This window comes from Acomys minous (genome assembly GCF_964271855.1).
Source record: "Acomys minous genome assembly, chromosome: 14".
NCBI classification, from domain to species: Eukaryota; Metazoa; Chordata; class Mammalia; order Rodentia; family Muridae; genus Acomys; species Acomys minous.
This window is the reverse complement of record NC_140496.1, coordinates 50,402,858-50,420,104: the sequence shown is the minus strand read 5'-3', so window position 1 is coordinate 50,420,104 and position 17,247 is coordinate 50,402,858. Positions and strand designations below refer to the sequence as shown.

Genomic DNA, 17,247 nt, shown 5'->3' with positions numbered 1-17,247 from the left:
CTCAAGGGCAGCCCCGAGATGGCAGGGCCAACGCAGAGGGCAGAGGGTGCGGGTCGGCGCACCAAAGTGGGCTGCAGGCGGTAGGCCAGGTGCCTGCCAGCCCGGAGCGGGACAAGGGTGCAGGACGGCTTGCGAGCGCGCCGCGGCTGCTCTGAGCGGTTCTAACCTAGATTTTGCAAGGAGATTCGATCCAGGGCAAACCAGCCCTCTGTAAAGGAGGTAAAAACTTAGTAAAAAAGAGACTCGTCCATTTCTTTAATACTGAATAGTTCTGGCTGAGCAGCAGTCCCTGGTGCTTGGCGAGCCCGGGCCGCCGGGTCCAGGACTCCCCTAGTTCCAGCTCGCCACCGGTGCGCGGCCCCGGGAGTGATAGATGCTGCAACTGCTAGCCGGGCGCGCGTGACAGCTACCCTCGCGGGAAAGTTGGGACACTCGGTGGGGAAATCGTCTATGTAGGGGCTCCGGGACCAGTTCCGCGCCGGGGACTGTTGGCACCAGAGTCCGGACTGCTGGCCAGCTTGCGGGCTCTGCTGCAGCCCCCGTTGCCTCTGGAGAGTGTCCTGCTGAGAGTTCCAGTCTCCCTAGGCTTGGGATTCGGGATCCCAAGGCTTAACTAACTGTAGGGAAAGGAGGGGCCTTCGGGCACAAGGTGCCCTCCTCCTCTTCCTCATAGGGGGTTTCAGCTCCCGGGAAGCAAGGGCGAGCCCGAAGCTGCACAGCTGCCGCCGGCGGCCTGCGGGTCGCCAAGGGCCAGGGGACCAGATTTAGGTGTGTACGTCACTGGTGCTGACACCTAGCCAGCGGGGGAGTCCAAAGCGGAGACTCACGCCAGTCTAAAAGTCCTTAGAAATTTAAGTTAAGGAGCCTATCCTTCAGCTTAGCAAGTGCAGTGTTTAGGTGGGCGGGAGGAAAAATAGGGTGGGGGCAAAGGAGGGGGGGCGAAATTTCTTCTCAAGGGGAAATAATCCTTAGAAAACAGTTTAATGCCTTCCCCCTCCTCTATGCCTGTTCTAGTTATGTGCACCCCTTCCACACATTATAAAGTGAATATCCTCGATAGTACGCTTTCTTGCATATTGAACTAGTGGAAAAATCCAGGACTAAAGTAGTAGTACAGTAACAAAATTATCAGGCGCCTTGGCTCTTGACCCTGGCACTTTTTTTTTTTTTTTTTGGCAGGGGGTGGGGTGGGAGGAAGGCTGTGTTTAAAGGGGTTTGGCTGCGCTGAAAGCACCCGCTTTTCCTGCGTGGTTAAAACAAGGAAACTGAAATCGAGTAGGAACGTGATCCTCTGGGTCTTTGGCCGCGGAGACTACGGCTGCTCCGCGGAGAGGTAACTCTGAGACCTGAAAGGGGGCGGGGAGTAGCGCGTCTAGGGTCCGGGGGATGCCCACCCGAGTCATCCTAGGCCTGTGGACGCTGTGGGCGGCGCCGGGTGTGCGACGCTGCAGCTCACCTGGCGCTGCAGGTGGAGAAAGCGAGGGCACACCATCTAGGCTTCTACAGCGTCACTACACTTTCCCCTTCTCTCCGATTGCCTGTGGTCCTCCGGGGGAACAGTAGGGTAGGTGAGAACAAGTTTGGGGCGAGGGAGCTAAGTGGGTTAAGGGGTAAAATGTGCAAGGGTGCTCAGGGTCTTAGCTACCTCCGGGAACCAGGAGAACCCTCCGCCTCTGCGGCTTTAAGGAAGCTGCCGAGTCCAGGCTGTGTCGCAGCAACTTTGTATCAGTCATGTCGCCCGCCTGGTGACTGACAGCCCCGATTGCCCAATGAGAAACGCGCCTGGCCCGCACAGCGTGGAGCCTTATTTCCCCCTTGGCCAATGAAAATGGCTCCGGCGGGCGGGACAGCGACCTGAACTTTCTGGACATGTGACCTGCTTTTAAAAGAGCCAGCCTTCCAACTGCCCCCCCCGGGGGGGGGGCTCCCTCCCTCTTTTGCATGCCCAGGCCCTGCCCCTGCCCCTCCCCTCAGCTCCTGCGCACCCTGGGTGTCATTGGGCCCGGGAGAAGAGAGCCAACTTCAGGCTGCTCAGAGGAAGCCTGTGCAAGTCACCTGGGCGCCAGCGCTGCTGCCTTGGGCTCTCCCGCTGCAGGGAGAGTGGCACTCGCTGGCCTGGATGTGGTTGGATGTAGGGGGGCTCCGCAGCAGGGGTGTCCTGGTGGTGACAAGCGCTGCAACAGGTAGACAGCAAGAGGACGACCCCGGCCGAGGCAGGTGTGTAGGGGTGCCCAGTGGGGCGCCTCCGGTCCTGCCCAGCGTATGCCCGTGGCAAGGGTGGCTTGCACTTTGCAGGAGAAGCCGCTGCGTAATCCGGAGGCACAGTCAGTATGGTGCTGTGTGCTTGTTGTTTTGTTTTGGTTTTTTTTCTCCCCTCTTCCCCTCCCCCCGGGCCGGCTGAGGACTATTTTGGGAAAGTTTGGCCACTTTGGATAAATGCCCTCTAAAGAGCGGCTTTTAACCGCCTTTGGCAGTGGGCGGTCTACCACCCTCCCCTTTTCCCCAAAAATGAATTTCAGATCGTTTTCCTCTTGCAAATTTTAAAGGACGTTTGAATAATGTTTCTTTCATCTATCAGTTGCGGAAGCTCCTCAGTCTGAGTGGGAGGCGTAGCCGATAAGGGCAGCTGAAGGAGCTAGAACCCCATAGGTCTTGTATGGAAAATCTTGGCTTTTCCCCTTCCTTTATATTTGGGGAAAACTCTAGAGGATTCTTAGGGCAGGGACTGGACCGACGAGAGATGGAGCTGCTTTGGGTGGCATTCTTGCTCAGATGGGTTTTAGATGCATGGCTTTTTTTTTTAAAGACGAGGTTCAAATCATAATGCTTCATCATACCGTCTGCTTTATTTATTTATTATAGCATAGTTGGAAAACTTTTGACAGCAGACTAGTTATTAAAGCCACCGAAATTTTAAAGTCAGCAAACTGCACCTTAACATTGCGCGGCAGCGGGGGGGGGGGGGGGGGAGGAAGGCGGGGGTCCTCACCCTCTAGGTGCTGTTATCAGTGCTATGCCCTGTCTGTGTAGTTCTCCCTTGGAGCTTTAATTTCGCGTTTGGCATCATGACACACTACCATGCCTGTCATGAAATGCTTTCGGAGAGAAGTGTGGGAAGGGGCCGACTAATGCACAGCTTTTTTCCTATATGGAAGAGGTAATTTTGATTTGAAAAAAAAAAAGGAAGAAGAAGAAGAAGAAAAGAAGGAAGGGGGGAGGGAGGGAGGGAGGGAAGGAGGGAGGGAGGGAGGGAGGGAGCTGATATGGCTCAATGGGTCAGGCAAGTGGACAGAGCTCTGGTGTGCTTAGCTCTAACTGGCTCTCCCACTGTCTCAGGTGACCTTGGCAGATTTATCCCATTCCCCTGTCTGTAAGAGGGGAAGGTTAACAGTCCTGAAGAGCATAGCCACTAAAACTAGGTTCCTGGAGTTGTCTTCTGCCTTCTCACACAGCCCTCACGGATGGGTCTCCATGGTGCCACCCTACAGCCGCTCAACAGTAACATACCTGGGGGAAAGATGCCACTAAGAAGGGGATATGTTTTAGGGAGTGTTAAAAGTGAGTTTTCAGAAACGATACAAATTTCCAAGGATCTTTAATAATTCCGGGGGGGGGGCAGATTTTTGTATGGAAAGAGGTAATTAGCAAATTATGAAACAAAAAAATAAAGTGTATTTTCTTCATAGAAATAAGATTTAAGTATATATTTTTTTCAGAAAACATTTCAGAAAAAAATCCATATTTTTTCAGAGTTTTAGAGAGGTTTGTAGACCTGGAATATGGCTCATTTAGGACAATAGTGACAAGTGCCCCTCAGGATATTAGTGAGTCCTCTGAATGAACACACACACACACACACACACACACACACACACACACCACAAAAGGTGCTTTCCCTGACCTATGTGATTTTTTTTTCTTTTGATGAAAATAAAGGTTTATAATGGCCCAAGAGTCTGTGGTAGAGTGTTCACTGGAAAGCTTAGAGGCCCGATTTTCCCTGTGTTAGGTATTCATATAATTCACTGCTTTGTTTTCTACTTAAGTAAGAAAAACTTTTCCTTTACCCTCAGGATAAAGTTTTATGATGATCATACTCATCAAGTCATATTTTTAGTATTCACTGGTAAGTTCAGGTTGACTGGACTGCTATTCAAAGCCACGGCCATTGTGGCAATTCAAAAAGCCAACCCCAGTTTCCTGGACAACACAGGAAATAAATGTCTAACTTAACCCATTTGTTTCTAGAAAATACAAACTAAAATAATAACCAAGGAGAACTGAGCGTAAAGTATTTCAGTAATCCCATCTTAAAGGCAGCTTGTCTTAGAAGGAATGTTTGCACGAGAGGCACTCACATGCCAGCTGCTGTCCAGCCCTCTCTGTTGGTCCCCAACCTCCTGTTGTCTTTGGGAGGTGGATGCCATTGCCAGATGTGGATATGTTGAACAAGGCAAAGCCTCTGACAGCTTCTTCATGATAGTCCTGTCAATCACCTGGTTGGCTTGAGGAGATTGCTCTGAGACTGAGACATGAGGGTTTGGTGAGCCTGGACTTGGAGTTGAGATCAGCTGTCTGATGTTAGCTGAAGAGAGCTTCCCTGTAGATGAAATTGTGGGTGGTGCCCCTGTCTCCCAGAAGGATTCTTCTACTGTGAGCTTTATAGACCTTTGTAGACCTGGCATGTGGCTCACTTAGGCAGAAGGCAATAGTGAGAAGTGCCCCTCAGGATATTCGTAAGTCCTCTGAACGACAACAACGTGTACAGAGATCAAATTATTTCAGGAGTGCTGGATTAAAAAATATACTGCCTTCTGCACTTTAAAATCTCCCAGGGATTTCGGAGTCCACACTTTCACCGTGAAATCCTAATAAAAAGCAGAGTGTCTATCTATCCCAAAAGATGGGGCGAGGTTCTGGAGAAGGATCTGGGTGAGGGTCCCCCTTCAGACTCAGGGCACACAGTCCTGTTGCCTGGATGGAGGGGAGGCTGAGGGATACAGCTCCAGGAAGGGGGAGGAAGGGTCCTGTGGGAAGGCAAGCCTTGCAGTGAGCCTGCAGAAGGACCACTTCCCTCAGAGGCCTTCTCAGGAAAGGAATGTGCATTTGGTGGCGTGGAGTAGGGTGATGCACACAAGGGCTTCTGTTCTGAGCACAGGCAGTTCTTGGGATGGTTAGTGGACTTGAACCTAAAGCACCTCTGTCTCAGCTGCAGACTTCTGTCTTGGGTATAGAAACTATAGAATATTCTCTATAGATGCAGAAGCAGCATGTAATAGTCACTGTGTTTTCCAAATTACTGCTATGATTAAATGAGTTTTCAGAAGAGTAAAAAAAAAAAAGTCCATTATTAGCAGTGATTTGGTTCCCAGTTCACTTTGTGCTGGTGTGTGTGTGTGTGTGTGTGTGTGTGTGTGTGTGTGTTTCAACTCTTACTTGGTTTTTATCCATACTTACTCTTTTTGAAATTACCAGACAACTCTCCCAATCTTTCTGATTTGATTTATTTTCAACTTTTAGTGATTGATTTTTGATTAAGAATTAATAGAATAATGTTCTTTAAGTGAAAGCATGCTACATAATTGGTAGGTTTTAAGGTTCACAAATTGAGTATTGATTATAGTATAGTAGTTAAACATTTTTATTTGCACTTTACTACTCATCTGGGACACAGTGGTGAAATTGATAGTTTCTGACTATTCATAATTTTAAAATCTACTGTAGAATATAGAGAAGTCGGGGGTAATTATAATATTCAGGCAATTTGTACATTACATTTCATTAGAGATGCTTGTGATATGTAAGCCAATATATTTAGTAAAGTCATTATATTGTTTTGCAATGTTAATTAATATAAATTCTGTAGCAAAAGACTCCCTAGTCATTTTTTAATGAGGAGAGGGTAGGGGAAAGGACTAAAGATAAAGCAAAGCAGAGATGAAAGGCCTTATATATGAAGTACAGACCTGGCAGGACATATAGATTTGGAAATTTTACGCAGGCATGATTTTTAATACTGAGATGTACAGATAAGAATGTTCTGGACTGAATTAAATTTCTGTCAAATATTTCTTCACAGTGGTCTGTTTCTTTAGAGCAGTTGTCCAGGAATGGCTTTACTCCCTAGGGGCATTGGTCATCTGCCCACATTCTTGGTTGTCACAGCTGGGGAGGGAGGGTGGCACTCTCAGCATCTAGTCGGTAGGAGACAGAGCTCCTATTTAAAGTGTTCCCAGTGTATAGGGTGAGCCTCCACAATAAAAAATGACCTGTCTGCAAGTGTCCTTAAGACCCAGGTTGAGAAACATTAGTATAGAGAGAGAGACCTAAGATCAAATTCTAGCTCTTCCACATAGCTGTGTGGCCAGTGTCTCAGTCTCTGACTTATATTGTTTACTCGTAGGTTTTTTGGGGTTTTGTGCATAGGTTGGTTTGTAAGGTTAAATAATGTATCAGAAAGGCTTGTGATAGTGTGCTGGATTATATAGCATACAACAATTATGTACACATAGCGTTTTGTAGTCTGTTCATGAACTAAATTTATCGATTAGAGCAGATGGAAATAAGTGCATGTTGAAAACACTCGCATGGGCTCCTTTTGGATGGAAACTCGGCCTGGTTTGGTTCTTTTGGGCGGGGGCGCAAGGAGTTGTTTGTTTTTACTACAGATTTGTGACTGTTCTTAGGCCCAGGATGTAACAAATGTTTGGGAACTATTGTTGAAATAATGCTTAAGTGATCAGGGCCCTTCATAAACTTCCTTTGTTCGTGGTTGCGATGAAAAAGTTGTCTGGCTGTTGGAGGACTTAAGCAGAGGTGTTGCTAGGCCAGGTGTTTGTTAAAGTTGCTTTGTATGTTGAGGTACAAGAAAGGTTCCAAAGCTGCTGGCCTGCCTGGGAACTGCTCGGATCCAAGTCAATCAGTGTATATAAACCTGGCCTTTTCAGAATGGACGCTAAACGGTCTTTGCCACTAATACACCTTAAGTCTTATCATTTTAGAAACAGTTCATCAATGATTTGTTTTTCCTATGACTATTCATTTCATAAGCGTATATGTGGAAACTAACTTTAATTGCATTTCCACATCGTTAATAATAAGGCCATACATTTGATCATATGGAGGGCAGCTTTCATGTGATCAAAAGTTTCCCAAAACTTTGGAGTCATAAAGTTAGTTGTTTGTTTTGTTTTAGTGTATAAAGGACCTTTATTATGGGAGAGAGCTTGAGTGCAAGGGAGGACGCCTCGCTCTTGCATAGAAGTAGACCCCAATAGAAGGTTACCCAGGTTAGGTTTAAATTTGATTTTTGTTACCACGCCTTTTGGCTTTGTTGAGTCACCTATCTTCCCTTCTGACTACCTCATCAGTCCCTAGGATTATATTGAATATTATTTAATATTCAAGTATGTTAATGTTTGTAAATATTCTTTACAAATTGTGAAGGCGGTATTGTAGCGACTTTTTTCGCTTCTTCTCTTGGCTTCTGAACAAGTTAGTCAATATTCTGTGTGATATATTGTGTCGGCACCCAAGAAGATATATTTTAACGTAACTAGAAATATTGTCTATGAAAAGTAACACATATATTGTAGCTCGATAAATGCAATTTTAGAATGCCGTGGCGTTCCTGACTCTAACGTCTGAATCTAAATTTGTTTGTTAGCTATGGAAACCAAAGGCTACCACAGTCTCCCTGAAGGTCTAGATATGGAAAGACACTGGGGTCAAGTTTCTCACCCGGACGAGCGCGCTTCACTTGGACCTGCAGAATCGACTGAGGAGAGCAACTACATGGAGATTGTAGACGTCAGCTGTGTTTCCGGTGCTACTCCAAACAGCAGTTCTCAAGGAAGCAGCAAAGAAAACCACGAATTACTCCCTTGCCTTCAGCAAGACAGTGGTCGGTCCGGGATTTTACCATCTGATATCAAAACAGAGCTGGAATCCAAGGAGCTCTCAGCCACGGTGGCCGAGTCCATGGGTTTGTACATGGATTCCGTGAGAGAGGCCGAGTACACGTATGACCAGCAGAACCAACAAGGAGGCGTGAGCCCAGCAAAGATTTATCAAAACATGGAGCAACTGGTGAAGTTTTACAAAGAGAACGGACACCGGCCCTCCGCACTCAGCGGTATGAGCAGGCCTTTGAGGTCATTCCTGCCTGACTCTGGGGGTTCCGTGAATGGTGGAGTCATGCGGGCCATTGTTAAGAGCCCCATCATCTGTCATGAGAAGAGCCCCTCTGTTTGCAGCCCTCTGAACATGCCATCTTCAGTATGCAGCCCAGCGGGCATCAACTCTCTGTCCTCCTCCGCAGCTAGCTTTGGCAGTTTCCCAGTGCACAGCCCCATCACTCAAGGAACCCCTTTGACCTGCTCCCCCAACGTTGAAAACCGAGGCTCGCGGTCACACAGCCCCGCACATGCTAGCAACGTGGGATCCCCGCTTTCAAGTCCATTAAGCAGCATGAAATCCCCGATTTCCAGCCCCCCGAGTCACTGCAGTGTAAAATCTCCAGTCTCCAGTCCAAACAATGTCCCTCTGCGCTCCTCTGTGTCCAGCCCGGCAAATCTTAACTCAAGGTGCTCCATTTCCAGCCCTTCCAACACCAACAATAGATCGACGCTCTCCAGCCCGACAGCCAGCACGGTGGGGTCCATAGGCAGCCCCCTCAGCAATGCCTTCAGCTATGCCGCCTCAGGCGCTTCTGCTGGAGCCGGTGCTGTCCAGGATGTGGTTCCCAGTCCAGACACCCATGAGAAAGGTGCTCGCGACGTTCCTTTCCCTAAGACAGAGGAAGTCGAGAAGGCCATCTCCAATGGCGTGACTGGCCAGCTCAACCTTGTCCAGTACATAAAACCAGAACCAGATGGGGCTTTCAGCAGCTCCTGCCTAGGCGGAAACAGCAAAATCAACCCCAGCTCTCCATTCTCTGTACCCATAAAGCAAGAATCAACCAAGCACTCTTGTTCAGGCGCCTCGTTCAAAGGGAACCCCACGGTCAACCCGTTTCCATTCATGGATGGCTCGTACTTTTCCTTTATGGATGATAAAGATTATTACTCCCTATCAGGAATCTTAGGACCACCTGTGCCCGGCTTTGATGGTAGCTGCGAGGGCAGCGCATTCCCCATGGGGATTAAGCAAGAACCGGACGACGGGAGCTATTACCCGGAGACCAGCATCCCGTCATCTGCCATCGTTGGTGTGAATTCGGGTGGACAGTCCTTTCACTACCGGATTGGTGCTCAAGGTACAATATCTTTATCACGGTCACCTAGAGACCAATCTTTCCAACACTTGAGTTCCTTTCCACCCGTCAATACCTTAGTGGAGTCATGGAAACCGCACGGTGACCTGTCATCTCGGAGAAGTGATGGATATCCGGTCCTAGAGTACATTCCAGAAAACGTGTCAAGGTAAGTCGATTTGTTTCCTTTTCCTTACTCACCTCTCCACCATCCTCTTCCCCCACCCCAAATCATGGCTTTGTAGATTGTTACAACCTATCTTTATTATTGTGGTCGAGAGATTGCGACACATTCCAAGGTATTGCTGTTTTATTCATGTTTAAGGATGGTCGTTTTGTGCTCCTCCTCAGAATCTTGATATAGCACTATATTTTGAGGTAGAGGAGCAAAGAAAAAATTTTTATTAAAATCTCTTATGAGAGGTTTGTGCCGGATTTGACGAAACATATATGGGTGTCTGTCTGCTGTCTCTTGTAGGTGTTGGAAAACGATCGCTTCCTACCAGCAGTGACTACATTTTCTTTAGCAGACCAGGGCTCATTTTCCTTCTTTGCTATTTGCTGGTTATCTGAGACTGTATTAAATCATTTTCCTAGTGACCTTATTCTGCTTTTTATATTGAAATTCTTTATTAATTACGTCAGTAGTTGTGAGAAATAAAACAGACCCACAGATCTGTTACCTACAAGCTTACTTCTCTCTCACTATTTTAGAGGAAGGCTTCTTTTCTCGGAGTGGGGTGGAAGTAAGGCTAATTTTATGAACGCTATGATTTCCTGTTCACATACATCATTTCCTTAATTGTGAAGGCTTTAAAGACTTGGCCATCTAAAGGAACCTCGTGGACATCTTACTTTCTCATGTTGTGTCCAACATGAACTACGTCTCCTTAGTTTCACGTTGGTATATGTATAACTCATGAGATCTGCAAGAAGGCACACTGTATTTCCTGTAAGATGTGTCTTGGTTTTCCTTGTTGCAGAAACTGTGCTGTATGTGTTTAGAAAACCAAGGAGGAAGTTTTGGGTGTTGAGTGTAAAGGGTGGTTCTTATTTATGCGTTGCCTGCGTTGGACTTTGCCTCAATTTTGGTTTTATTACATGGATGTGATAAGCGAGCCTCTTGTAGAATATATAAAGTATAACTTTTCTAACCACAGTTCATTCCTTTGGCATCTAGGGACACGTGGATATTTCTCTTCATTTCCTTGAATCTTTATTTTGTGAAAAATGCATCCATCTTAGTAGCAGAATATAGGGTATTTCTATAGTCTCGTATCTTTTACTGCTTCTTTATCAAGCAAAGCAAAGACTTTTGGTTTGAGAATTCTTTTCCACATTGCTGGTCCAATCCTTTTTCTTCTTGCTTTTATAGAAGCAAATGTCCCATAAAGAACACATTTTTTAGCAGTTGTCCATGTCACAGAATGCTGTGTTGCAGTGCTGGGTCTCAGTCCCTCCTGGGTGCCCTGAGACCCACATCCTTTGGCATGATGCATACCAGCTCACAGCCTGTGTTTGCGGGCCTGGGGTATTTGGCTCCCCCTCGTTAATAGAGTAAAAGGGAGTGCTTTCTGCTTATGTGCACACCGGTTTTGTGTCATGAAGATTAAGCTTTCCACATTGGATTGTGAAATTTTTAGTGTTGCTTGACATCCCACAGGTTGATACGTCTTTACAACTTTCTCTGGTGAAGGTCATTCAAGCCTGACTGGCTTGAGGATCTGAGAGTACATATGCTGTGTTCTAGGTTTTGGTAAATACATATAATAATTTCACCCATGTTTCATCATCACTCTCTTCCTTTGTATCTTTTTAGACAAAATCTGATTTTTCTCATTTTTTTCACATGTAATGATAATATCCCATTTCAAGGACTATTGAGTGAATCAAAGAATTGATGACTGTGAAGAGCTCAGGCTGTATGTAATCTCTCTAGGTCTTAGCAAAATTCCTCCTCTCTGGTAACACCTATTTTACAGAGTTCCAAGTGTGATGTGAGGGTCCCTGAGACCTTTCCACAAAGCGCTGAGTGGGTAAAGGATTCCTCTGAGTGGAAGGTGGACCAAGGGAATCTCTATGTGGTGACGTAGGACTAGCTTGTTTCCAAGGTTTCCACACTGTAACTGTTCACCATTCACCATTTCAAAGACACTGCTGCCTTTTCCTGGGGTCCCAAAGAATGGAGCCTGCAGTGATCTGAACACACCGTTAAAGCCTTCTTCCTATTTCTGGGAAATCCATGTGAGGCTACATGCTTTTCATGGAGCAAATTATACTAGTATACGTTGAATGCCGTGTTGACATGAGAATCAGGCTCTTATTTTAAAGGGAGACAATAGGCTTGCCAGGAAAAATACTGGCCAACTTCTTCACCAAAGTTTATCATCTGGAGAAATAGTTCTTTTTCATAAGCTTATGTTTATATTAATATGTGATTGTTAAAATGAGTTGAATAGCAGTTTGGCTTAGAATTTTGCTATACCTAATATAAACAAAGGGTGGGTTTGTTGTTGTTGTGGTATTTCGTTTGTTTTTTGTTTTTTGTTTTTTTGGTTTTTTTTTTTTTTTTTTTTTTTTTTGTCTTTTTTGGGAGTTTCTTTTGGAAATTATTTCTTGGATCTTTCGTGCATTTTTGTTTTGGGATCTGTATGCTATCTGATGTAGCCTTAGGCTCTTCAGCTTCAGCCTCCTGGATGCTGAGATACAGGCCATGCCACCAGCCTTCCTAGCTACCTTTGCTGCTTCTTAAGGATGAAAGGTGCTTCTAGCATAGAAGTGGTAACTGCTGGTCTGCCCCGTTCTCCACATGTCTTGAAAGTTGATCTAGAAAGGCGAGCGGTATAATTTGCATTAGCCTATTGGGATAGACTATGTTTGGGATAGAGTGTGTTTTTAGGCTCACAGGAAAGAGTCCAGGCCATGGTGTACGTGTTGTCTTCACTGCATTGTGTGGGCCTTCTGTGGGAGCAGTGACGAAAGCCCTCTCTGTTAATCATTCCCAGGGAAGGGTCTGAGTTCCAAGTTGTAAAGTAAATTATGACCAAGCAAAGTGTAAAGCCTTAGGGTGGACACTGGACCTGGTTGTGTCATGTGGGTGAGAGTTTTCCCCCTGTCAGGCTTAGTGCAAACAAAACTGTGACCTCCGGTAAGTCATAGGCTGTCGCTCCATGCCTCAGTTTCTGTGTTTTACAGTGAGGGAGTAAATCTTGATTCCCTGTGTAGTCTGCCCAGTAAAATGACTGAGACTTCACTTTGCAGGATCAAAAGGGTGCCCCTTAATACAACTGTTAATTTAATCTCAAATAAATATGTTTTACACACACCTCTCTCAATATAGCCTTATCTGGGTGGGAAAAAAAGTATTTGCCATGTTAAAGTGAGCGTAGGTGGTGGTGACCTCTCATTGAAAAGTTGAGGCATTTTCGGGGGGCTCCCTTTTTAAAAAATCCAATATTTCCTTTTATAAAGTTTGACATCTGCTATGAATTCCTTGTTCTTTTTATTTGTATTATTCCTGGCCCAAGCAGGTTGTTCGGTTGACACAACACTGGCTGTTTATGACGATACCCATAGTCACTTTGATAGTCCCATAATGCAGTGCTAACATTGACTTAGACTTTTGAATATAAAGTCCACTGTTCCAAAGGGCATACGAGGTTCCAATGCAAGCAATTAAGAACTTACCATAACTTGTAGTTCTCTTCATAACAGATGAGAAAAAGTTAGTAAATTCCAGGTAATTGTTTTTATTTGGCAATTATCCTTGACTTTTTTTTTAGCTTATTTTCCATGGTAATAAAAAATTTTCACAACTCAAGAACTTTGTGCCAAATTTTTCCCTATCAGTAAACTCTCTGGAGATACTGCAGAGGTGCAAGTAGCTTTACATGCTACAAACTACAGAGCAAAGTAGATTTGGTGGAGGTGTCAGCTAAGGTAAATCCACACATCCCTGACTAGGACATCTGGGAGTGAAAACATGGCAGTTTTTGCTTACTTGTCACATAATGTTTTGACTTCCGATGGCTAATATATCTGTCACTTTCCTAGGTGAGTCTTTTAAACAACATTTTTAAAAATGAGTTTAAAGTGAGACTTCCTTCTCATGAAAGTTCAGTTACTTTCATTTATAGTTTCTGGAGAAACTGTAGTCATTTCATTGGCAAAAACAAGCAAGCAAACAAAGAAAAGTACAAATCAGGTGCTTCATACTGTACAAAGCACTGTGACAGTGTATTTCTGTTAGGTCTTGCTTCTCACATCACTGACGTGTCAGGTTTAAATTCCAGGACATCACCTTTTATCACCTACAATGCTTCATGAAGGGCTTCATACTTAAATGTGAATATTGAACCAAAACCCATAGTTCTAATTAGATACGTTAAACATTTCACCTTAAGGTAGGTTTCCTTCTTGTGATACGCTGAAACCAGGACCTAGAGATTCGTCATTTATAGATTTGATGTCTTTTGCTATATTGAAATTCTGGGTGTGCCCAACCTTTCCTGTCCTCATGTGGCAAAGCAACAGCAGATGTTATATCTCTACCATAATTTCAGGGCACGCTAGACTTCCTTTAATGTTTTGATGCCATTACATTGTGCCTCCGAAATAATAACCTTTCTGGCTTTCAGATGTTGCTTTTAGTTTCTTATTGCTCATCTGGCAATAAAATTTCAATCCTGCTGCTAAATAATTTATCATTTTTCTTTTATTTACTAGACTCAAGTAAAGAAAAAATGGGTATCCTGATCATGCTTAAATATACATATTAACTTGGATGGTCTTATCCAAAAATTATTAGTGAAAACCAAGGAAAAGTTTTTTTGAAAAGTGTACTCAATGGAAAATGTTCTCAAAAGATGCACCTTTATTCTCAACTTTAGAGTTTCTGGTTTTAAACTTGTGAAATGTAGGTATCACCTTGGTTTTTAAGAGTTTTACTTTGTTCCCTATGAAGTTAACATGTAACCACAAGTTGACTTTTATTACTTAAGTGATATTCTAGAGATCTCTAGATTTAGGATTATTAATGAGATGGCCAGAGCCCAGATTTCTACTGGAAGGGGTAGACATTATGTACTTAGTAGCAGGAAGAAAAAACTGTATCCGAGGAAGGCTACAGAGACAATCACTGGAACCATTGAAAAATCAACGCCTCAGGGAGCAAGTGTGAGATAACCATTGTGTGCGTTTGTAACTTTAGCCTTGACACAACTTGACCAGTGATAAGGATGGCAGCAGCGCGTGGCTTCACCTTATGTCTCAATTATTGTTGAGACAAATCTCTTAAGATTTTGCACTATAGGATGGAGTTAAGTATAGTTTGTAGGTGGCAGTGGTGGAGATGATTGGGTGTTCTGCCCAGGGAGATGATGTGGAAAATGGAGAGTTGAGGTGGATGGTCAGAGTAAGTATTTGTCACTTGGTTTTAGAAAAATCGTTAAGAGGTGGATACCACCTGGCACAGGGGGTTCTGGGGCTGAGCAGATGAAGCTGTGCTGCTGGTGAGGGGAGGAGGGGGGAGGTGGGGAGGGGAGAGGTGGGGAGGTGGGAGGTGGGGAGGGGAGGAGGTGGGAGGTGGGGAGGGGAGGAGGTGGGGGGTGGGGAGGGGAGGAGGTGGGAGGTGGGGAGGGGAGAGGTGGGCAGAAGGAGCCTGACACAGGGTATTTGGAACCAGAATGGAGTTGAACTTAAAACTGCTACATGAGGTGGTAGGTAAGGAAAAGTTTTCTAAGTGCTGGGGCAGGAACGGGCAAGTAGGGTGCACCACAGTGTGCATGGGTGGGGTGACCTTAATTGTACAAGAACACAAGAAGTGATTACAGTTGTGTGGAGGAGTGGGGACTTCTCTATCTGGAGCAAGGATGGTCACCATAATGGAAAGAAAAGGGCAGATTTGAGATATTACAGAAGATACCATTGTAGGAAATTTGTGTTTGTGTGTGTGTGTGTGTGTGTGTGTGTGTGTGTGTGTGTGTGTGCGTGTGCGCGCGCGTGCGCGTGCGTGTGCTGTGTAGCAAAACATTTTCTGGGGAGATGCAATGCGTGTCTATTCATTCCAGAAAGGGAACCCACCACAGACCAGGAACCACCAAAGTCCAACTTTGTAAACCATGAGTTTTATGAGCAGAAACGACTTAAAAATAAAATCATTAGCAAAGCCCACTCCAGGATTGGAGAGACAGCTGCCAAATCTGGGAAACTGAACACAGCACAGCCTGTAAGCACCTCACCTATTTGGAGGATATCCTTTCCAGGTACTTAGTTGATCTAAACCTCTTGCAGGCAGCATAGCTGGTTTTTGCTTCTTCCAGGCAACTGGACAGACCCCAGAGTCTTCTTTCCAGCTCAGATTCTCTTCACATGATGGGGACTCTCAGTTTTTATTGCTTATTCTGACACGGACGGGCCTAGAAAATCTGGTCAGTTTCAGGAACTTCCTGAAGCTATCTGAGTTGTTTACCTTCCAATTTACCGAGCTTCCCTGGAGGACAGAATGTTTCTATCTACGAGGACAATGTTGTAGGATGGCATGTCTCTGTGCAGGCACGCAGATGGCAGAGACCAACCCAGAACGTCATTCCTCAGGCACCATCCAACTTGGTTTTTGAGACAGTCTCTTGGTGCCTAAACACTCACATATCAGAGTAGATTCTCAGGCCCCCAAGCCTCTGGAATCCACTCTCTCCACCTCGCAGATTCTGGGATTACAAATCAGCGCTGTCAGGCCAAGCTTTTTTTATTTTTAGCATGAGTTCTGTCGATCAAACTCATTTCCAAATGCTTGCAATGTAAGCCCCTCAAGGTACTGGCCAGGTCCCACTCCAGCCTACTCAAAGACCTTAATGGCTGTTTCCAGGGGCTCACCCTTTGGGGTGAGGGGTCCTGAAGCAGACAGCCAAGCTCTGCCCTCTAGGGAAAGAAAAAGCCCAAAATCAGGCCTCAGAATTTCACCAAACTCCTAGCTCAAAATCCTACCAATTCCTGAGCTTGTCCCAAGAGCAGGCCACAAACTCCCACCAATCCTAGGCCATCCTGGAAAGCTCTCTCCCCCTCCCCCAGGAAACTGCATGTGCAGTGTTGACTCCGGGGGGGTTCCTTGGCTCCTGATACCTGACCGCCTTTCTCCTCAGAGCCACACACCTGCACTGGGGAAACCTTTCTCCTCAGAGCCTCACTCTTGTATTTGGGAAAGCTTTCCCCTCAGAGCTTACATGCACAGCAGTTATTTTACTGATTCACTTACCTGCCAAGCTCCAAAACTGAGTTTTGGGTAAAAACTGTATTTGGAGAATTATAAAAATTTACACAAGAAGTCTGTCATAAAAAAACGCCTGGATATAAGAACCTTCTCTGTGCAGCTGCAGAACCGCCAGCAATGGTTACTGAAGAATTAGCAGTGTCTGTCAGTGGGCCTCATGCTTGAAGCAGACGTTCTATGAACGGCCCTTCAGGAAAAGGACCCAGTTCAGAATTGAGTACTACACCAACGGTCATATCTCCTTTTCTCTTCCAGTCTCTTCTAGAGTACATATGGCCTTTTAACATTGGGGCTTATTGATTTTATAGGCACATGGTTTGAATCATGTGTGGTGAATAGAGTAAGCCATATCCAAGTACTTCAATATCTGTCACTTCTCTATGGCAAAAGCATCTACATTCCTTCCTCCAACTTTCCAATCTGCGTAGTGCAGTCGCGATACGGATACCCTGTGCTGGCAGTACAGCAGCACGCGGGAGCATCTTAGTCAGATACAGGCCTTCAAGGTAGATCTGTTGACCAATCTCTCCACCCATCTCCTGTACCCACACTCTGCAGCCTAAGGCAACCGGTAGTCTGCTCTCAGCTGCTATGACAACAGCCCTCAGATTCCACATATGAGTGAGCTTATTTGATAGTGGTCCTTCTGAGCCTAGCTTATTTCACTCAGCATAATAATCTCCAGTTTCGTCTATGTTGTCCCAGGGACTAACAGGATTCATGGTTT

At 45.4% G+C, this 17,247-nt stretch overlaps 1 protein-coding gene across 4 annotated transcripts in view; it reads left to right on the top strand.

The window, feature by feature from the left end:
* NR3C2 (nuclear receptor subfamily 3 group C member 2) overlaps nt 1-17,247 on the top strand; it is a 302,223-nt gene that overhangs the window by 1,156 nt on the left and 283,820 nt on the right. The window contains exons 1-2 of one of the 4 annotated variants that reach the window (XM_084755686.1): nt 1,199-1,333; nt 7,667-9,422. In XM_084755686.1, the coding sequence (XP_084611812.1) occupies nt 7,669-9,422 (1,754 nt within the window). In that variant the 5' untranslated portion in view covers nt 1,199-1,333; nt 7,667-7,668. Of the gene's footprint in view, nt 1-1,198; nt 1,334-1,880; nt 2,218-7,666; nt 9,423-17,247 lie in introns of those variants that run through there. The other 3 variants (XM_084755684.1, XM_084755687.1, XM_084755685.1) reach the window with 3 other exon arrangements.